This window comes from Musa acuminata, chromosome BXJ2-3, assembly GCF_036884655.1.
Source record: "Musa acuminata AAA Group cultivar baxijiao chromosome BXJ2-3, Cavendish_Baxijiao_AAA, whole genome shotgun sequence".
In the NCBI taxonomy this organism is placed as follows: domain Eukaryota; kingdom Viridiplantae; phylum Streptophyta; class Magnoliopsida; order Zingiberales; family Musaceae; genus Musa; species Musa acuminata.
In genome coordinates, this window is record NC_088340.1 from 13,306,910 (window position 1) to 13,329,548 (window position 22,639).

The window sequence follows — 22,639 nt, forward strand, 5'->3', positions numbered from 1 at the left end:
CAATAGGCCGCAAGAGAGGACGATACGCCGAAGAATCGGACGAAGCATCGATGGACCAATGACATGCTAGACAACATGATTCATGCTTAGTATTAATTGTTTAGATCAAAGTATATTTTTACATGTGTAGGATTAACTACGATAGCAAGGCATAAAGCAAAATGGAGTCCTGGAATCAAAAATACGATTTCATTTGGAGTTCGAGAGTTCGAAAGTTCGTCGGAAGTCCGGACGTTCTGTCATAGACAAACTTCTAAACAGGATATTTGATATAATGCTTATGTATGTTTGTGTCTTTTGGTATGTTCATGCTTTGCACAACATGTAGAGGGACGACCGAAGGCTTAATAGTCCCATTTTAGTTGGGTTTGGTGGTCGCTTTAGGCTTGTAAATAAAGGTTGTATCATGTGGACACTTGTGAGAGATTTTCGATCTATAGTGAACCATTTTGACCCTTTATTGTACAACTGTTTAGAACTTGTAAAGTATGTTTGTAATTTGCATTGTCTATGAAGTGTTTTCAGAAATGTTTGCTTGTGGATCTCGAGTGAGGAGTTTTCTTTAACCCGTTTTCTCTTTTATAGGTCCTAAGGGACCATGGGAGGCTTCGGGGAGGCTGACCCTTACGGATGGACACATAAGGGTACCGCACGACTTAGGCAAAACTAGCTAAGTCCGTGACAGATAGTATCAGAGCGGGATAAGCACTCATAGAAATACTTGGCATGTAAACGTGGGGGACCTAGCGGGGTTGCGTTGAGGGTAGTCAGCACACGCGCGATCGTTTGGGGGAAAATGAGCATGGAGATGTAGGGAAAATGAGTCGCTCAGAGGAGCAGGCATCTGAGATTGACATTCAAATGAATGACCAACCCTTCGTGCAATAGGCACCACAAGAACAAGCAAGCTTGGAAGATTACGGAGCGCACAAAGGTTGGGATGGCTGAGTTCGAGCTACGGCTTGACGTTGACAACTATACTTGATGGTGCTCAAGGCAAGCGAGGAGCTTAGTAAAGGATGAGACCATGCAAGGTAGAATGAGTTGCCTAGCTACCGAAAGAGTTGTGCAAAGCTCAGAGAGGTGAGGGGAATTGCTAACTCGAAGAATTTAGTACTCATGTATGGGCTTGTATGTGGACAATGGAATGTTCGCGGCCATCCCAAGGCGACCGAAACCCGGTGCCATAGAGCATTAAAAATTTCTCTTCGGCATATGAAGGATACGTCCGTAGGAGGCTAAAGTGTGTAGCGAGTTCAGCATATTGCTAGGCCTTAAGTAGTGTAGCGGGGGCTGTATTGATGTTGCTTCAACGAAACAGTTATCCAGGAGGGATAGATCCTGATTTCTCTAGAGGGAGAATCATGTGCAACAGACCACACATGTTGAGGAGGAGTACCTCAACAAACAACAACTCCACGAAGCTCAATGGACCGAGCGAGCGACGAGGAGTCATCGCATGATCTTGCTTGAGAGAATGCATTGGTAGATGCATTGCGAGATCAAGTGGGAGAGCGACCCAAAGTAACACAAATGAAGACACACTTGGAGTCGATATGGAGATCCAACTCAAGGGAGGGCTGACCCGTGGAATGGTGGGCACGAGGGCCACCATCAACTTAATGCAAAAACGAGGAGCGGAGCAACTTGGGTGTAACTTGACGAAGTACTCAAGCCGCATGAAGGGAGCCACCATAGAAGATGGAATATGGAGCGGAGGCACAGTGCTTTTCTTGGACAGAGGTCAAGGACATGAACTCTTGCAGAGGCAAGAGCAGGATCATGTTGTTCCATAGGTTCTTCATTCTGACGAAGCGGACTCATCTTGCATGGTGCCAAAGACGAAGGGAGCTTTTGGGCATATGCACCTTATCTTGGAGAAGCATTTGATGGAGGAACTAAGGCAACTCAACTTGCGGAGGCGAAGTTGGGTTCAAAAGGCCTTAGCACAGGGCAAGAGGACGCGAAGGTGGGTACTCTTCAAGAATATGCCACAGTGTTGCTATTCAAGTTGCCATGAAGGAAGCAGTGCACAGCGGAGATTGTGTTGGTAGGGGCAGAGGCCTAGGATCCAGACAATGGTGCACCATTTTCAGTGAAGTCGGTGGACTTCGGGAGCTATTAGGCGACGAACTATCCTAGAGTGGTACTTCATCTAGGTGTGACTCAAGAGTAGGTGGATGAAGGTCGATTGCCAAAGGAACGAACAAAATCGAAGGTGGAAGAGACCATGTGATGTATTGACAGAGGCCACACATGGAGGGATCACAATTCGAGTTCATCCCATAAGGATCAGAATGAAATGGAGATGTCACCAGGAGGCAACATGGTGCAGCGGATCATGGTAGAATAATTCGCGGCAATGCGATACATATGACATAGTCCCGTGAGGGACTAGATCATACGGAGGTATGATCGAGAGCTACTAGAAGCTCCACTTCGGTGAACAACACGATGACAAGAAGGGCTATGTATTCAAGGATTGAAGGCTATGGTACCGCAGAGGCGGGTCTTTCGTGTGTGCATCGAATCTTGCATCAGATGAAAGCCTTGGTTATCAGTATATGGGCTATGTTCTACCGAGGGAAAAGTTCGAATACAAGTACTAGTGAGTCCCATGGGAGGGACTTGATCATGCAAAAGTATGATCGAAGTAGCTGGAGAGTTAGACTGCTCCAAAGCCCATATTCGCTTAAGGGAGCCCGGCAAGTTAGAGGACAAGGTCGAGTAAACGAACGTTGCTACCAAGGAAGCTAAGGAGAACAGAATCGATGCAAATCTTATAACATGATGGCAGAGGCCATGCATGGGAGTTGCAGTCTGTCTTTCCATCGGCCAAAGGGAGCTGCTTGGAGAATATAAAGGTGTTGAAGCAAGGGGTCAAAAGGGACAAGGAAGCGACAACGAGTCTAAAGTGACTTAGCTACCCAAAATCAAGCATCAGTTAGAATGGAGGTAGACTCCGAAGAGTGCCACAGAGACATATTTACTGATCGTGAAGAAAAGGGATGCAGATACGAGGTGACGGATAGTAAAGCCATGGGCATGACAGTGCCATGGTACTGTAGAGACGAGACTTTCGTGAAAGTCATTGATCCCTTGCTCTCATGGAGGAAGAGCGCTTAGTTGTGAAAGGGGCTGAGGAGGTGGAGTATGTAGAGGCAAACTCTAAGTACTAAGATAAGGCTGAAGGGTAGAGGCCAAGGAACTTCATAAGACCGGTGTTAACTAGCTTCTCATCAAGATAGCCGAAAGTGAAGGACTTCGGGTCATGCAAGAGTGCATGACCAAGGAACAAAGTAGGCAATACATGGTGTTATACCTTTGCTACTCAGTGGAGTAGGCGGCCAGGTTGATGGAGAAGATAGTACAATCCCAAAGGCGACCAAAACTATTAGAGACTTACTCCAAGTTGGGGTGAAAACTTCTTGCATTCCAGAAGTTCGATGGCATTGAGAAGGTGAATCACAGTAGTTAACTTAATGCAAGGAATGCAAACACTTCAAGTGCTTCAGAAGTGTGAGCAAAGAGCAGGCGAAAACCAGTAACCAGCTCGATCATGGAGTACAACCTCGAGGAGGTGAGCGAAGTCAAGTAACCTTTGCCTTCTCAACTCTTAAGAGAATGGGTCAAACCGAGTACCTCAATTCTCTTATCTATCCAGCAGAGGAGCTCTGCATAGGTTCAAAGACCCTTCGAAGATAATAAAAGATAATAGTTGTTAAATCCTCACCAATGGTGATCGGTGCTACTAAGAGTAGATCATCCGCTTCATTTCCCAACAGAATGCCAATCGAAAGCGGAAGTGATGTGAATCTACTTAGAAGTGACAACTAAGTGAAAGAATAGTCAATGGGCAAATTTTATGGAGGAAGGACCCAAAACTTTAGAAGTTTATGAGGCGATGCTCGTTAAAGCTCCAACAAACATCTACCTAGTTCAAGCAGCATAAGGCATTTGAGAGACTGACGCATAGTAAGGATAGTCTTTTCCTTCATCTGGAGGATCCGCAGGAACCAACAGGGATCAACACAACTCAACCAACCCCACACTAGAGTTAAAGTCATTGGTGAGTTGAAGCAGCATGGCGGATCAAAGGTTCGACTACTCAAAAACAACAATGGAGAGCAATTGGGAGCCAAGAGGTGCATTGCAGCTAGAGCAGAAGATTGAAGATTTAGCAAAGGTGAGGAGTTACAGTGTCAGCAAAGGCTTCTACGAGGATGTCGAAGGAATAAGTGGGGGAGAATGTCATGGACAAACTTCTAAACAGGATATTTGATGTAATGCTTATGTATGTCCATGTCTTTTGGTATGTTCATGCTTTGCACAACATATAGAGAGACGACCGAAGGCTTAATAGTCCCATTTTAGTTGGGTTTGGTGGCCGCTTTAGGCTTGTAAATAAAGGTTGTGTCATATGGACACTTGTGAAAGATTTTCGGTCTGTAGTGGACCATTTTGTTCCTTTATTGTGCAACTGTTCAGAGTTTATAAAGTCTGTTTGTAATTTGCATTATCTACGAAGTATTTTCGGAAATGTTTGCTTGTGGATCCCGAGTGAGGCGTTTTCTCTAACCCGTTTTCTCTTTTATGGGTCCTAAGGGACCATGGGAGGCTTCGGGGAGGTTGACCCTTGCGGACGGACACGCAAGGGTACCACACGACTTAGGAAAAACCAGCTAAGTCCATGATAATTCGTCGGAAGTTCTGTAGGAACCAATTAAGAAGTCTCGGAGCTTGCTAGAGAAGCTCGTCGAAAGTTTGCTGGAAGATCGCCGGAAGAAAACTTGACTCATAAGACTTGTTTAGCTTAGTAAATATCTTAGATTTCGTAGTTAGCACATAATTGGGATTGAATTTGGGTCAACCCAATTAGGGGCTAGTTGGGCCCATGTAAGGACTGTATTAGGCCCAATGAAAGGCCCAAACAGTGACCCAAGAGGTGGCACAGTCTCCAAGACTATGTCAAGCGATGGTATCGTCGGTCTAGGCGGTGGTACCGCCAAGACACAGCCTCCGAGAGGCTGTAGGCGGTGGTACTACTAGTCTGGGCGATGGTACCACCCAGACTCAGTCTCCGAGACTGTTTGGGCGGTGGTACCGCCCAGTGCAGTGTCAATGTCAGACTGACACTAGCGGTGGTACCGCCCGAACCCAGGAAACCCGAGATGAAAAATTTTTAGGCTCCAAGTTTGAATCAACTTGAGGCCTATAAATACCCCTCTCACCCTTGGTATTACACATAACCTAGAGCAAAAAGGAAGGAAAACTTTGTTATAATTATATGTGAAACTCCTCTTAAAGTTCTAAGTGTTAGAATATGTTGAGAGAGGAGTAAGTGGGGGTGTAAGGGTTATCTCCTAAACCCGGTAAAAGGAGAATCGAGTTGTAAAAGATAGTTGGTCTTCGCCTATTAAAGGAAGACTGATAGTAGATGCCGGTGGCCTTGACAGAAGAGAAATCAGTAGAGTGGATGTAGGTCACGACGACCGAACCACTATAAAAATCTGGTTTGTCTTTACTTTGAGCAATTTACTTTAAACTACAAACTGCCTTCTTATTACTTGCTACGCTCTTCCATGTGCTTTCAATCTAAGCATATTTCCGGAATCAGTTTTCAACGTATGAAGAATTTTCAGAAACGTAATTTTTACCGGTGCACTAATTCACCCCCCCCTCTTAGTGTCGACTCTTTTCCTAACAGTTGGTATCAGAGCCTCATTTTTCATATTTGGTTTAACACCCAAATAGAAATGACTCTTTTCTGCTTTCAAGAGGGTGACTCTCTCATTCATCCTCCCTTGTTCAATGGGATAGACTACACATATTGGAAAACTCGAATGAGAGTTTTCTTGCTTTCCTTAGATTTAAATTTATAGAATATTATTGTAAATGGTTTTCGAAGGTCTTCTCTTCCAATGAAGAATTGGAATGATTTGGAGAAGAAAACTTTTTATCTAAATACAAAAGCTATGAATGCCCTATTTTGTGCCTTAGATAAAATTGAGTTTAATTGGGTTTCTACTTGCGAAACGGCTTTTGAAATATGGCACACTCTCGAAATTACACACGAAGGCACGAGCAGAGTAAAATATTCTAAAGTCAATCTTTTAATGTATGATTTTGAACTATTTCATATAAAACCAAGTGAAACTATTGGAGACATATATACTCGTTTTACGGATGTCGTTAATGATTTAAAAGCACTTGGTAGAAGTTTTTCAGATTTTGAACTCGTTAACAAGATTTTACAATCGCTTTCTAAAAATTGGGATTCGAAAATAACAGTAATACTAGAATCAAAGAACTTGAACCATTTTTCAATTGAAGAACTTATAGGGTCTTTGATGACCTATGAAATAACGTGCAATGCATATAAAGAACTTGAGAACCACCTTCCAAAGAATAGGAAGGATTTCAGACTTAGAACAATTGAAGACCACTCGAGCTTAAGCTCATGGTGAACTTGAACTCCTCATGAAAATTTTAAAACAAGAATCAAAAATTAAATATGAACTTAAAAAGAAGAAGAAGGCAACTTTGGACGAATTGAGCTCATCCGAAGACAAGAAGAAAATCAACAAAGGCAAGGTGGCAAACTACGGCTTAACGACATTCGACAATGAGGTAAACAACTCAAACGAAACTCCTTTAATTTATTTCGAAATTACATAATGCTTTTCATGAGTTATTCTTAAATTAGTTTAAAAAAATTATATTTTTTTTGAATTGCATGTTTAATGAAAATGCAAAAATAAAATTGGATCATGCTTACCTTTCTAGTGATTTTAAAAGTAATCATGAAAATTACATATTTTATGATAAATAAATAAAATTATTTTAATTAAAAATACCTTATGAAATCATGCTTGATGTTTTGATAATGCAATAGAATGTTAGATATAAATCTAATGTTTGTACACCTAACAAGATGAATTATATTGTTTCTCTACTCTATAATTAATGAAATCATATTTGATTTGAAGTAATAATTTGACATCATGCTTAATAAGTTTATGTTTTGAATTTATGCATGATGATTCTTGAGATTTATGGATTATCGATTTTTACGATAATGAAAGTGGCTTTTTCAGGTTTTAAACATTGATGCATATTTTTATTTGGCATAAATAAAATAAATCACATGAATTGAAATCTTTTTCTCCTATGTTTCCTTTGTGATTTACTAAAGAGAATATCTTTTTTCAAAATTCATGACTTAAAATTTTATTTGAATATCTTTTTCAAAATTTGTTTTGAGGAGCGTGCTGTGTGGATCACTGCTAGAGAGGAGGACGCTTGACCTCCTTCACCCTCTCCTAAAGATCTGTAAGGAAACAGGGATATACGATCTCCCTAGGTAACACAATATACTCTATACGCAGTTTTAAGTTTCGCAGATTTTGCGCACCAATCTTCGCACGACGACGAACATCTCTTTGGGAATTGGGGATTTTGTTTTCTTGTTCTTCCGCTGCGCATGTAATGTCGCCCCCAAGATTTTCCAACAGAAGGCACCCATAGTCAGCCCAAATCTGTCGGGAAATGGATCATATGGTCGCTAATTGGGCCGAGGGGCATAAATCCCATAACGCTTCGAGATACAGTAGCGATCCCGAATAGTCCCCAAAAGTTCCTCGATCACCACCGAGTCTACATTATGCCATGACTTGATGGTTTCAAGTGCGGTAGAGTCCTCTGCGGCCTCCAAGGGTGCGCCATCCGAAGATGAACTAATAAACTCTGCCCCCGGGCCCCAAGAGGATGACTCTCGCTCCCCGGCAACCGACCAACTAGAATAAGGAGACGAAGAGGAAGAAGATGAGAAAGATGGAGACATCCCGACCTTGAGGTTAGGAGGAAAGAGTCGAGGCGTGGAATGGAAGGCTCGGCAATGTAGCAGCAATTGCTCTAGGAGGAGATTATAAAAGGGAGGCAAATCGACCACGAAGCGACGTTTGGGCTTCCCGAGGGAAGAGATTATCACAGCATTTAAAACCCATCATAACTCCTTGGATTCCCCCAGATTCTCCAGTCTCGGAGCTCCCGCCGAAAGACCACTCATGACAAGGTCTCCCGCTAGTAGCCGCTCGTGACAAGAGATCTCCCGCTAGAAACCGCTCGTAACAAGAAGTCTCCCGCCAGAAACCGCTCGTGACAAGAGGTCTCCCGCCAGAAGCCGCTCATGATGAGAGATCTCCCGCCAAAAACCGCTCGTGACAAGAGGTTTCCTGCCAAAAGCCACTCGTGATGAGAGATTTCTCACCAGAACCTATGTTGCTCCACTTGGCATGCCATGTGGCACGATAGCATGCGCGTGCGCCCCAACGCGCCACCTATTGCCCTGCCAGTCCTAAAGTTGAGCTCGAGATAAGTCACTCAGCCAACAGGTCCAGTCTTTACCCGAGTCGCATAGCTTGGTTCCCCGACTTACGGCTCACCAGTCCTAAACCTAAGCCCGAGATCAGTCAGTCGGCCAACGGGTTTAGTCTTTGCCCGAGTCACGCAGCTCAGTTCCTCGACTTGCATCTCACTAATCCTAAACCTGAGCCCGAGATCAGTCACTCAACCAACAGGTCCAATCTTTGCCCGAGTCACGCAGCTCGGTCCCCTGACTTGTGACTTGCTAGTCTTAAACCTGAGCCCGAGATCAATTACTCGGCCAATAAGTCCAGTCTTTGCCCAAGTCACGTAGCTTAGTTCCCCGACTTGTGGCTCGCCAGTCCTAAACCTGAGCCTGAGATCAGTCACTCGGCCAACAGGTCCAGTCTTTGCTTGAGTCGCATAGCTCGGTCCCCCAATTTGTGACTCACCAATCCTAAACCTAAGCCCGAGATCACTCACTCGGCCAACGGGTCTAGTCTTTTCTTGAGTCGTGTAGCTTGGTCTCCCGACTTGCGACTCGCCAGTCCTAAACCTATGCTCGAGATCAATCACTTGGCCAATAGGTCCAATCTTTGCTTGAGTCACGCAGCTCAGTTCCCTGACTTGTGGCTTGCCAGTCCTAAACCTGAACCCGAGATTTCTCACTCGGCCAACATGTCCAGTCTTTGCCTGAGTCGCGCATCTTGGTTCCCCGACTTGCGGCTCGCCAGTCCTAAACCTGAGCCTGAGATCAATCACTCGGCCAACAGGTCCAGTCTTTGCCCGAGTCGCATAGCTCGGTTCCCTAACTTGCGACTCGATAGTCCTAAACCTGAGCCTGAGATCAGTCACTTGGCCAACAGGTCTAGTCTTTGCCCGAGTCGTGCAACTCGGTCCCCCAACTTGCTACTCGCCAGTCCTAAACCTACGCCCGAGATCAATTACTCGGCCAACAGGTCCAGTCTTTGCCCGAGTTGTGCAGCCTGATTCCTCGACTTGCCAATCCTAAACCTAAGCCCGAGATCAGTCACTTGGCCAACAGGTCCAGTCTTTGCTCGAGTCGTGCAGCTCGGTCCCCGGACTTGCGACTTGTAGTCCTAAACCTGAGCCCAAGATCAGTCACTCGGCCAACAGGTCCAGTATTTGCCTGAGTCGCGTAGCTCGGTCCCCTGACTTATGACTCGCCAATCCTAAACCTGTGCTCGAGATCATTCACTCGGCCAACAGGTCCAGTCTTTGCCCGAGTCGCGTAGCTCGGTTCCCCGACTTTTGGCTTGCTAGTCCTAAACCTGAGCCCGAGATCAGTCACTTGGCCAATAGGTTTAGTCTTTGCCTGAGTCACGTAGCTCGGTCCACTAACTTATGGCTCGCCAATCCTAAACCTGTGCCCGAGATCAGTCACATAGCCAATAGGTCCAGTCTTTGCCCGAGTCGTGCAGTTTGGTTCCCCAACTTGCGGCTCGCCAGTCATAAACCTAAGCCCGAGATCAGTAACTCAACCAACAGGTCTAGTCTTTGCCCGGGTCGCACAGCACGGTCCTCCGACTTGGGGCTCGCCAATCCTAAACCTAAGCCCGAGATTAGTCACTCGACCGACAGGTCTAGTCTTTGCCCGAGTCGCATAGCTCGGTTCCTCGACTTGTGACTCGCTCGTCCTAAACCTGAGCTCGAGATCAATCACTCGGCCAATAGGTCCAGTCTTTACCCGAGTCGGGTAGCTCGGTCCCCCGACTTGTGACTCACCAGTCCTAAACCTGTGCCTGAGATCAGTCACTCGGCCAATAGGTCTAGTATTTGCCTGACTCGCACAGCTCGATTCCCCGACTTGCAGCTTGCCAGTTCTAAACCTGAGCCCGTGATCAGTCGCTCGGCTAATAGGTCTAGTCTTTGCCCGAGTCGCACAGCTCGGTCCCCTAACTTGCGACTCGCCAGTCCTAAACCTGAGCCCGAGATCAGTCACTCGACCAACAAGTCCAGTCTTTGCATGAGTCGCGTAGCTCGATCCCCTGACTTGTGACTCGCCAGTCCTAAACATGTGCCCGAGATCAGTCACTCGTCCAATAGGTCCGGTCTTTGCCCGAGTCGTGCAGCTCAATCCCTTGACTAATGACTCGCCAGTACCATCCTACTTGGGCCCGGCCACCCGGCTAACCGTTCCAACCCTTCCCGAAGTAAGGGGCATAACCCGCTGAGCAGCCCCACGACAAACCAACCCGACTTCCCCTCATGAGCAGGCAATACACACGCGACACTCCGACCTAGGCGTACCCCTCGCCCTCTCGCAAGGACCCCACGACACGCCTCGGTGGGGGGGGAGAAGTGATAAGGTATATTTTGGGCCCTGGCCATGTCACGACCAATGTCGCACCACGCCATCGCTAGGTCAGCAAGAGGAGTACTCCCACGCGTCGAGCCAAGATCCGTACCAAGGTATTCCTCGGTACATCCCATCCCGGAAAGCTTGGGACAGTGCCGTTCCGCGCGTTCCAGGATGACGACCGCACAAAGGCACCTCCTCACCCTTCAAGACTCTGTTGTCATGCCAAACCCACGTACGACCGAACCTCATATAATAGTATAAAAACCTCTGGCTGGCATCTGGCCAGAGGAGGCTAAAAAAAACGAGAACCAAGCACTAACTTACTCGTTGAGAGGCTAAAGTCGGTAACCACCCGACGAGGGCCTTCTGTGCAGAACAGTGACCACCCCTCGAGGCACGACCATCCCGATCGAGATGTGCCTTCCTCCAGACGGATCCGACATCCCAACCTGTGGTCGATCAATCTCGGCGACCCATTCAGCCAATCATTGACTCTCGACAACGACCCATGGATCAGACCGTGCTGACTCATCAATCACGAAACATCAGTTCACCAGAAAGATTATTGGTAATTTTAAGAGCATGAAAATAAGCGAGAAAGAGAGAAAGATTAGAGTGTGTCTTCGCCCGCTCAATTCAGATGAAGTTTCGCAAAAGAGTAAGAGTTACATAAGCTAAGAGAGAAAGAGAGTTCTTAATAAGATTCGAAGAGTGTGTCTTCGCCCGCTCATTACTATCCGAGTAGGTTATTTTCTATAGCGATATACAATTTATATAGTAACAATGAAACATGCCATCTTGATTCTGTAACCAAAAGCACCATTTGCGGGACTCGCGGAGTCAATTTTGGATCGAAAATTGGAGTGCAAGAGCATTAATCGGAGGAGTACGAGCTTGACTTTATCGAATCGCCTATGTAAGGTTTCTTCAACTGTTCTCAAAATATGTTACGGTCGCATGCTATCATATCATATATCCTCAAAATACTTCTTCGTATACATCTTTTATGTGCATTGAAGATAGGCAACTGTGTTGTTCTTGCATAATGACACTGCTATTCTCTTATCCCTCCCTCTTTTCTTTCCTCATGAGCTGATGTTGGATCTCTTCTTCTCCTCCTTTGATCTCTCATTGTTGGCCCATTAATAATGGCTCAGTGTGATCTTTGCAACTGTAGTTAGATCGACCAATACAACCAGCATGGTGCCAAGTTGCAGGCTTCTACACGTGCATATGGTTTCCATCTTCTTCTTTAGCAGCATTCATAAGCTCTTCTATCTATCTATCTATCTATCTGTTTGTTTATGAAGATTTTGGCTTCATCGGACACATCCATTTTCTTACTCGTGAAACTTTCCAATCATCTATATCCATAATATAAGCTAATTTGCAGTGGCATCTCTTCTGTTTCTTTCTTTGTTACCCCCACCGAAGAATCTAATCTAGCACATGATGGACCAATCCAAGTTAGGTTAGGCATCTGTATGCACCTGCAAGTTGCTGCTGTTGATTTTGTTGCTCGGATATATCCAGAAGAGCTACAGAAAACAAAGCTTTAGGCATCAGACCTCTTAATGTTGTTTATAGTCGATCCATGTTATGGGTTACTCTCTGTTGGATTAGTAGAATACATTATAGTTCTGTTGGTTTTTTGTCCATCTTTATGATCACAAGTTTTTAGGGTTCAAAGCCTGTGGAAAAAGCCTCAAAGACAGCTTTGCTCTTGCAGAGGCATCAAACAAGGGCTACTGTCACTACCAGCAACCCACATTGGCATTTGTGTAGCACTTAAACAAATATAAAGTAGCATTACTGTTTGCTAATTGGAGCTCCCGAGAACGGAGACCAGTAGCCCACAATTGATTGTTTTCAGCTGTTGTCAAGGATGTATGGTGGTTTTTGCTGCAGTAGAGAAACCAGATGATGGTTTGGTGCAGGATGGCACAAGGTTTTGTGGGAGATCAGATTTGATGGATGAATAAAGAACGAGCTGAATGCTTGGTAAGTACAGATGTACCTATGCAAAGCTTTAAATTAAAGATGAATGCAGGTTGATGGCCCCATGAAGACACACAAACCTTGTACTATGTGGCATTGACATATCTCTCGACTCTTTCCTTCCTTTCATCATGTGATCTATCAAACAAAGTTCTGTCCAGAGATGTCTGTATGATGAGCCATCCTTCAATTCAGCTAGGAATGTTTCCTGATGATGATGTTTCAACAGACCTGCACATGCATCAGATGATGATAAGAATTCACAGTAAGAACATCATATAAGCTTTACAGATTCCTCTGATGGTGTTCGACAGATGTTCCAATGTGACATGGTAGCTGAAACCCAAATCAAAAACCTCATCCCTACAAATTTACAATCTCTCACAAAAAAACACAACTCTACATTGTGGTGTATCCATGTCAACAGAGCCTTGGCATTCCTCTGTTGCTGTGGTTCATGGACTTGGTCTTCACCATCTTGGACATCTGGCCCTTCATGTTCCTGCACGCCTTCTCCAGTTCCTTCACCCTGCACTGCATCCTTTGAAGGCTGAGCTTGAGCTGCTGCTTCTCATGCGGCGACTCCGGGGAGGCGGCCGGCGTCCGCGACGGGTCGGCCACGTCGGTTCCGATGTGCAACTTGGAGTGCTGCGAGACCAGCGCTTGGACGGCGACTCCCGGCGGCACCCGTGGGTTCTTTGCCAGGTCCTTGCAGGCCTCGAGTGTGAGCTTCTCGTAGTTGAGGCATCCGCACAGCCTTGTCCGCTCCTCGGTGGAGAGCGTTGGGTGTGACTGCCACAACACGAGCTCCATGATTCAGATGCTAGATCACAGTAAAACACAACAGGAATCTAACTCTCAGAACATGTTCTTCGAATCTGCAAGTGTAGCACTGGAATGGCATCTTCTTCACTGTTTATGGACCATGTAGCCAGCCACCCAACGATCATGGCTACAGGAAAAAGCATCACAAAAAGGCAGGCACAGATGGCCTGTCAATTCCAAAAAAAGGGGGAGGAAGAAGCTGATTGGGGAGCTGAAGAACCCTTTTCCACCCACCAATCATGCCCACGTGAAACTTGCTCTAGACTCATTCGAGATCCAGTGGCAGAGAGCAGAAATATAGCAGACGACAAATCTAATTGAGGACATGCCTGAATTATGAACTGTTTATGGGAAAAGATTTGCAGTTGCATGAGTTCTTCAATCAGGAATTGCAGAGAAATCAATCATGCAAGCGAAAGCCAGCGGTGCCATGTTCTTACCTCGAGGTAGATGTCCAAAGCTCTGTAGACTCCATCAAAGCAGTCTCGAGCTGAATCCGGGAGGCTCACAGCCACCTCGAGAAACTTGGACACCTTCAAGCTCTGGTCAGGAGAGATCTCCCCCAGGTACTTGTCGGTCAACCTCCCTACCTTCTTCAGCCTCTGCGAGGAGGCGCCACCACCCTCCTCGGTGGTCACGAATATTCTAACCAACCTCAGCACCAGGTTGACATCATAGACACCTCCATCGTGCCCTGACACCAAGAGATCATCCAGTGTGGCCTGGTCGAGCACGAGTCCCATCAGCCTCTCCAGCTTCTGCCTGCATTCCTTGCTGAGGCCCAGGCCTGAGACCACCCTCAGCACCCAGAACAGTCCTCTGCAGGAGAAGGCTGTTCTTCCCATCAGCGCCACTCCATGGACTGCAGTGTCGGCAAGACCACCGTACTCTTCCTTACAGTGACCAAGGTTCCCGCATCCGACGCCAGAGCATGGCCTCTGGACCACCGTCTTGAGGTAATGCAAGAGAAACCTGGTCAGGACGAGGTTCTTGTTGTCAGTACCATAAGCTCCGAGGGTCTTCATGATCTTTTCTATGGTGCTGGGTGCCAAGATGGTGAGGTCATCGAACCACCATTCCCTGTTGGAACAAGGCTTCATCGGCTCGGGGGTCTTGGTAGATGAGGAGCACCTGAAACCAGAGGTATCAGGCGAGGAGGAAGAAGATGAAGATGACGGAAATGGCGTTGCCGACAGGAGTGGCATCATCTCTGAATTGGCCGCTATCTTTGCCAGGAGGGATGAGACGAGCTTCTGGAGTAGGCCACAGGAGTCGGCAGTTGGGAAGAAGGGCTCACAGCTCTTCAAAGCTGTTAGGATGTCATTCCATGTCCAGTGGAACACTCCATTCAAGAAGGTCTCCGTCTGGCTCAAAAGATTGCAGGAGGAGACATCTTCAGTCATCTCAAGAAGAATGGCGGAGCAGTGGAGGAGGCAGATGTTGGATGGCGTCATGGCGATGCTCCCATTGTTGTAGCAGAATCTGGACACCAGCTCAAAACCACATGCTCCTCCTGGAAACTCCATTATCCCAACTCCTGAGCTCTTTGGCTGGCTTCTCTGCCTCTCTTGGCTCACCATCTCCTTCAGCTTGCCCGAGAAGGAACAGAGGACTCTCTGCAATAGAAGACTTAGATTGCCGGAAGTGAAGGAGAGAAAGCTGGATGACACCACATGATGTGTGGGTTGAGGAATGAGTACCTGATGCAGGAGGAAGGTGTGCTGCTCATTGACATGAACCTTGAGATCACAGAGTTCCTGCATTGCTGGTGGGAGCCCGAATTGAATGATGCAAAGGAAGAGCTGGGGATAGATATAAGGGACCAAAAGGCTGTCAATTCTTGGGAGGAAGAGATTTTGATGCTTGCTGACATTACAGTGGGTTGATGGCTATGGCTGTCGCGTATGTGTATATAGATGTAGAAAGAGGTGGTTTAGTCACCTGAGTGACTCAGTAAGCCAAACCACTTCTTCAGTGTGAGGGTTGTGTGTTTGATTATGCTGCTGCTGCTGTTGTATTTGTGGTAGAAAATTGTATGGATTTTGTCTGGTGCTGGTGACGGGCACTGGAAGTCAAGCATGCTTCTGCAATCGTAGTCCTGAATGGCTTTGTCATCTTTAGGCTTTTAGACAAGCGTATGGGTGGGTAGAACATGTGGGAGTTGGAAAGCCAAAATCCATGTCATTCATTAGGAGGAGGAAGAGGGGTCATCATGTGGACAACTTTTGACACACACAACCAGCTTCCTCCTCCTCTGTCGATATTCTTGATTCTACAGATGATGGGGTTTGTTTACAGCTCCTCTTGGCATGAAAACAACAGCTCAAATCCAGCAAGTTGATTTAGTCCCCGGTCTTTGTACATCTAAATGCCATCAGCACAAATCTTCTCAGTAGGAACAATCCTCAGCTCTAGAAGATGACAGAGGCAGCAGCTCTCTATCCACCATTACAAAAGAGATTAACAAACAAAAAAAAGCATAAGTAAGCATTGGTCGTTTTGTTATCCGTTGTCCATCCATTGGAATCCCATTGACTGCTAGCTTTTACTTGCCATTGCATAGGCTGCATATTTTCCACATCAAGACACAACCCACTCGCCTACATCTTTCTTCCAGTCATTCAATATGTCTCTTTGCTAATTGCCGGTGATTGATGCTGCATGCAGTCCACAGCTCACGAGACGGGACTCCTACCAGCGAGCGCAAATTAAGGGGGTCCGGAGGGCGGTCAGAGGAATGTTCTCTTCCGCTCACGGGCGTCACTCAAATTCCTCTCTGGTCTTTGTTGGCTTTCGCAGGTCATCTTATCACTGCTCGCCATGGCTCAAGTGCCGCAGGTGGGCAACGCTTGCTCTTCGATTGAGCTCCAGTTGGATGCTGTTCACGGACACTAAATCATCGGAAACCTCGATCGAGAAGAACCACTGGGAAGATGACAACAAGGCGTGGTGGATCGTACAGCAACTTCACAGCAAAGACTGTAGCAGACGAGTGTTTGCATTCTTTGTTCGTTGGATGAGGACATAAAAGCTTCGGGTAACAAGTCCAAACGCAAGTGCATCAAAAAAGAGTTCATGACGACGAATGGAACCACGTCCTGCTGCATCTTTTTTTTCTCTCGTAATCTGTCTGTCTTTTAAGCCTCCCCGGAGATTTGTCCACGTGTTGGATGGAGATCACAAGCCTGGACATATATTATGTGAATATTCGGGACCAGAAAGCTATGATGATCTGTATGAATGATCGTGAGGTATCAACATGACAAATGGAATGGGACTCTTTGTCTGTCCTTCCTCTCATCTTCCAGAGCTTGATGAGTAGAAGTAATGGTGACATGATATGATCGGTTTACATCTTTTTGTAGGTGAGAATGGATAGCAGAGTAAAGCTTAGAAGGAGAAGAAGCAGACGGCAAGGGGAGTCGGTCTCAACTCCCTCTCTCAAAATTATTGGCTCTTGCTTTAGCGAGGCAACAAAAGGAATCCACTGCCTTGCTCAGAGGGGCAAAGGTCTCTCCCTCAGTCGGGGAAAAGAGTTCGAGAGTGATGGCTTGTTTGTCCATATTTCCTTAGACAAAGAAGCCATTTCTGAAGTCCTTGTATCATCAATTGTGAAACATGTTGCAGTGTTGCTCTGAGAAAACTTAGGCGATATAAATGCATACTTACCCCCACAAAATCAATATGGCACGTCTCTCAATTAAGGCATAGGCACATGAGGTCCTTCATGGTAGACTTAAAATGGTGTAGAACTGTATTGTATGCGATAAAGATTATATATATATATATATATATATATATATATAATGCTCTTGGTCCCAGTGAAGCATGATAGGTTCTTTCAATCATCAAATCATACAAGACCAATCATTCAAGTAGGTCAAATATTATATGTTTTTTGATCTTTGGTATGCAGGAAGTAAACGTAAGAAAAGATTTGAAGTTCTATCATTAATCAAGTAGGTAAAAGAGAAACAAACTCCACTGTTATCAATTGTTAGTATTTTATTTTATTTATTTATATCCTTAATATCTTCTTTTAACTACACGAAAGATGATACTTAAGTGACAGAAACACCAGGTAGCGCTCTCCCTTTTTACGGAATGATGAAAACAAGTATAGATTTTTACCAAATATGCTACGGAAAACAGTTTTGAGAGAACAAAGTTATCGAACAAATCCACTTGTTTTTAATTAATGACGGAAAATGGAAACAGCAAGATCAGCAAAATGTTCAAAAATGTGTATGATGACTTCACATGTGAAGAACATCGGATATCATTGAGACTGTAATCAGTGACAACCTGATACTGATAAAACTTTGTACACAGACATCGATCATTTACCATGTAAGATTATATTTTGATACGTGAAACTTTAAAGATTATGAACATCTTGACTCCATTCAGGTTACTTTGGGGACATCATGTGACCACAAGGATCAAAGGCACATCAATTGAGATAATTTCAATATTGATTCACCAAAGATGTTGAATTCAGCAAAGTGATCCAAGTGTCTCGTTAAAATGCACAAAAAATGCATGATTTGCCTGCCAATCACTTGTAGATCCACTCGCTAGAACGGCCCCCAGTTTCATCCATGTCTATGAAGATGCTGACTGCCTAAGATGGGAAAAGTTAAGTATTGTGAGAGCACAAGCAAAATGCATAAGACCCATAATATATCATACAGCTAAACTTAATCCAACAACTTCCCTGCACTTTCACGAGGAAACGTGTGTGAATCTTGCAGCAGGTTACACACAGAAAAATCAAGAATAATGTTGTAAAAATGTAAAGATTGTAGATTGTCTAACTAACAGTTCAATGAAGTTGGCAACTCAGTATCCAGGCAAAAATCAAACTATGATATTGCTAGCACTGACTGTAACAAAGGCTAGAGCTTTCCTTTTACTTTACCATTCAATCATGCCATTTTCTGTTGTGCTTGCCAGGCAAAAGACAATCAGTTGATCAGAGCATCATCTTCATCGGGACTAATTTATCAGGTTTAAGTGAAGGACATGTTGTAGGAATATAGAACTTAACCAGATATCTTTACTTCTCTTTTTTTACCAATTCAGATACAAACTAAAAATAACATAGTAGCAGCCTGATGTACAAGTCATACACAAAGCAAAGATTTTACCAGTCATTATGAGCAATTCGAAGTGGCACACGAGGCAAACAAGTCTTCACAGAATCAAAACTTAATCAATGACAGTTGACTCACGTGTAAGACCACCTAGGTGATAAGGATGTCAATGCTAATTGGATGAAACAAGTCATTCTAGCATATGGATCAATTTTCCTGTGGCTAATTTTTGAGAAGAAAGAATATGCTAGTGTCGTCATGGCTAAAACAATAAACCATTCATAATTATCTTGAAAGGTCCAAAATGCTTTATTTTATGAACAAATATTCATAGATCTGCCTTAAAACTTTTTGGTCGCAGTTATATAATACAAACTAGAAACAAAAGGTGCCTATTTCGCCGAAGGGAGGCACTTAAATATGGCAACGTTAAGTATATAAGCTTACAAGTCTGAGAAAAATAAATGAAGTATGCAGGAAGACTTTTCATGAGAGTACAACAAATAATCATCTCCTATATATGAGATGAAAAGACAGTACATAGGAAATATCATACAGTAATTGGAATCATATTTATGAGCTAACATATAATTTGAAAATAAACAAAACTATTCGTTAATTCAACCATGCAAAGTCGGTCAAAGATATACTTTTCCTATTCGAGGACGTTCCTTCGATTTAGCAAGGCTATTCCGAATATGTGAGACAGCTCCCCAACACTTCAACGTATTTGCTATGTCATCAAGCCTCAATATATACTCCTCTTCAGTCAAGGGAAAGGATCTCTACAGAAAGAACAAAAAACTAACATTAAAAATAAGATGTGCATACTGAAAGAAGCCACCAAAATTGGAACTTGCATCGTTAATTTTGAAGTCTGTTGAAGGCAATGCTCAGATAAGTAAGAATGGCAAATATTTAGTATACCTGCTCCATGTATTTCCACATGACATTCATTGCCAGCAAGTTTCGTCCCATAAATTCCTGTACAAAATGGAAAACATTCATACTACAACAAGGGAGGGAAGTTTCTTAAAAGAGTAACAGTATTGTAAAAAGTTTTATTAGCTCAGACTCATGGATTGCACAAGTGCACATTAACACATGGGAGATCAGATTTATTTGTTTCATGGGATTCAGATATGATATTTCCAGCAAGACACAAGTGATCACCTTATATCAACAAATTGAACCATGTACGATGACATCCCTGCACAACTTATATCAACAAAGTACCAGCGTAGTCACATGAGTGACAACTTCATTACACATAATAGAACACCTGGGAGAAATTTAACTAAGGCCATATTCTTTTTGCTAAGTACAAGCTTGAGCATTTAACAATGATGGCATGTTACATATCTGTTCATGCTTAAAGGACATTATTCCATTGATGTTACACACGCTGTTGCACAAACAATAATTAGAATCCAAGCCGTATAAATTTTGCACCATATATTTCTCCACGGTTAAGCTCAATCCCAAGGTAAGAAAATACCTTCTTAATTAGTAGGACATCATATGATCTACCATACTTTTTCCTGATTAGAGTTGCAAGATCCGTTCCACTAAAAGTTGAATCATCTATTCCAATTATTCGCTCCAAATAATCACGGGATAACCCACCATTAACCTACAAGGATAATCCCATAGTGGAGTTAAAATTTGTCTGAAATGAATCACATATGTCAATATATTACATGAAATTGATGATAAAGACGGATTATAGATGCTAATTTTTTATTTGAATATCCAGAATAAACCCTGACAAATAAAAGAATTGAACAAAGACATTTGACAGAAATACCTCTTCCTTTTTAGTTTCCGGGTCCTTCTCATCATCATCAGAGCTGTTTGATTCTGCTTCATCGCTGACTGCTCTTACAATAAACAGCCTAGAACATCGTGTTCTTCCATGGACACTAATGAGTTGTTGATGTTTAGCACTTGGCATCCCTCCAGGAGGCAACTCTGTGGCTGAATATCCCAAACATTGTATTTTACTTAGTCTGCTCTTTATGGAACTGTCAAAGACTCGAAGTGGTAAATTTTGAGGATGGCTCGAGATGACACTCATCATATCCTGAAACCAAACTACATGATATTTAACTAATGAAGGTGAATCTATTTAGAAATATGAACAACGAATCAACAATATGAACAAAATGGAAGTTCTACAGAAAGAACATTAAACGGATTGTTTTCAAGAGAACATATAGCAATTATTGGAGACCCATGCACATGAGAAAGAGAAAGGAGGTCTTTAGTGAACTATTAAATTAGTAAACACCATTGATGTGATAATCAAGAGCGAAAAATTCTAATGCATAGGAGGACACTCATCGTGTGACATGTCAATCAAGATGTTCTTAGATATTGCTAGAGACAACTTTCACAAAAAGAGAAATGTCCATGAGCCACTAACTAGCACCCCAAACATCTAGCATTGTGATAGAAAGATTGTAATGGAACTACATAAATATATATTAAGAAATAGTTCAATACAAGCATGGAAGATCAAATATGGTTTCTTAGAATGTTTTTTGCTAGAAACAGAGCTCTCAATATAATAGTCAAGAAAAGAATCAATATGTCAAGATCCATGAATGAAACTAGCACAAAGAAGAAGTAAATAATAATGATGCTTTTTATATTTATTAAGTACTAATATTTTGCCGTGAATAATATAGACTAGCTTCCCCTTGTAAAAGATAAAGAATTGCTCGATCTAATAGGTGAATCCAGTAGGTCATCTCGATGAACCCATGCCTTCATGTATGTGTAACAGATCAATTGAGATATGCTCGATGCAAAACCCAGTCGTGCATGGCACTTGCTTGAATTACTACTAACCAACCCCAGTTAGTTAGCGCTAGTGGATCAATAGTGACAAAAGGCTGTGCGGGCATTGCCTTTGAAATCCCACACAAGCAGAGATAATTAACTCGTACAACCATTTCCAGTACAAGAAAACATCAAAAGAAGACTAAAAAACCTTAGATTCAGAATAAAGAACACAACAAGGTGAGAATAGGATGGTCCATGAAGAAAAGACAAAAGAGGAGGTTATAACCAAAATAAACACAATAGTGCATTATTTACCCAAAAAAAGGAACAAAAAGAAGAAAAAGGAAGACACAGCCCAAAGCACAAAGCTAACTTCTGAACAAAGAGGTGAATCTCAGAAGAGCTCGGCAAATAAAGAATGAAAAATTGGATTCAAAATTGCATGACTGATTTGATGAGTACCTCATTCAACCATTTTACGAATATGTTGACTCGTTACATACACAAACGCCGATACAAAAGATCTGCAGAAAGAACTATCAGGACAAGGTTCTTGAAACATTCTTGAGAGATCAAACAAACAAGGTGACTGATCGCATACATAAACGCCAATAAAATTGAACTGAAGAAAGAATTATTAGGACAAAGTTCTTTAAAGATTCTTGAGAGGTTATAGAACCAAGATATAGAAAAAAGTAACACAGAAGCATTAAATCCTCCAATATCGCCTAACATTCACCATCTTAAACAACTAATAACCCTCTATCGTTTAATCATGAAAATTCTACAAAGGTTTTTGAGCAGAGAGTAAATGGAACGTCTACCTTCTTTATCCAGAAAAAAAAAAATCAAGAACCGGAAAGCAAGGGAGTTAAGGGGGAGAACCACGGACCTCGCGGTGGGCATATGATAGAGAATCAATCCGATGCACAATACTGCGGCGGCCCCAAGAAACCCAAACGATCAGCAGATCGCGAGTGGAGATGGGGGAGGACGATGGATTAGGCTAGCCGAGGTCGGATGGGATAAGAAAGAGATGGAGAGCCTCATGTCGTTTCTCATGGGGAATTAGTGATGGGCGGTGCGGAAAAATGTGTCGAAACGAATGGCTCAGAAAAAGAGACAGAGAAGGACGGAGCCAACCAGCGGAGACGAAGCAGTGGCGCGAGCATCTCCAATCGACGACGGTCCCTGCGGAAAAGACGAACAAATCGACGCCTTGTGTCGTGACCTAACTGCAAAGTGT

General features: G+C 43.7%; 2 protein-coding genes and 1 long non-coding RNA gene across 5 annotated transcripts; 1 reads left to right on the forward strand and 2 right to left on the reverse strand.

Moving 5' to 3' along the window:
* Window positions 1–12,932: 12,932 nt before the first annotated feature.
* LOC135607446 (BTB/POZ domain-containing protein At3g19850-like) lies at window positions 12,933–15,341 on the reverse strand. Its single transcript, XM_065099266.1, has 3 exons — window positions 15,211–15,341; window positions 13,951–15,126; window positions 12,933–13,477 (listed from the first exon to the last, which is right to left on the reverse strand). Exons 1-3 carry the CDS (start codon window positions 15,271–15,273, stop codon window positions 13,106–13,108), a joined length of 1,611 nt encoding a protein of 536 aa, XP_064955338.1. The 5' UTR covers window positions 15,274–15,341; the 3' UTR covers window positions 12,933–13,105.
* LOC135607447 (uncharacterized) lies at window positions 13,940–15,609 on the forward strand. The gene is made up of 2 exons (XR_010485183.1): window positions 13,940–14,076; window positions 14,176–15,609. It is a non-coding gene; the product is annotated as an uncharacterized LOC135607447 (long non-coding RNA).
* Window positions 15,610–17,773: 2,164 nt separating this feature from the next.
* On the reverse strand, window positions 17,774–22,584 carry LOC103978235 (uncharacterized). 3 transcript variants are annotated; one of them, XM_065099267.1, is made up of 7 exons: window positions 22,286–22,583; window positions 21,856–21,917; window positions 20,414–20,689; window positions 20,105–20,239; window positions 19,534–19,590; window positions 19,257–19,391; window positions 17,774–18,134 (listed from the first exon to the last, which is right to left on the reverse strand). In XM_065099267.1, exons 3-7 carry the CDS (start codon window positions 20,684–20,686, stop codon window positions 18,069–18,071), a joined length of 666 nt encoding a protein of 221 aa, XP_064955339.1. In that variant the 5' UTR covers window positions 20,687–20,689; window positions 21,856–21,917; window positions 22,286–22,583; the 3' UTR covers window positions 17,774–18,068. The 3 variants fall into 3 exon arrangements, with proteins under 3 accessions (XP_064955339.1, XP_009392228.2, XP_009392227.2); XM_009393953.3 differs by lacking the exon at window positions 21,856–21,917 and having other exon boundaries at window positions 20,414–20,700; window positions 22,286–22,584; XM_009393952.3 differs by lacking the exon at window positions 21,856–21,917 and having other exon boundaries at window positions 22,286–22,578.
* Window positions 22,585–22,639: the final 55 nt, after the last annotated feature.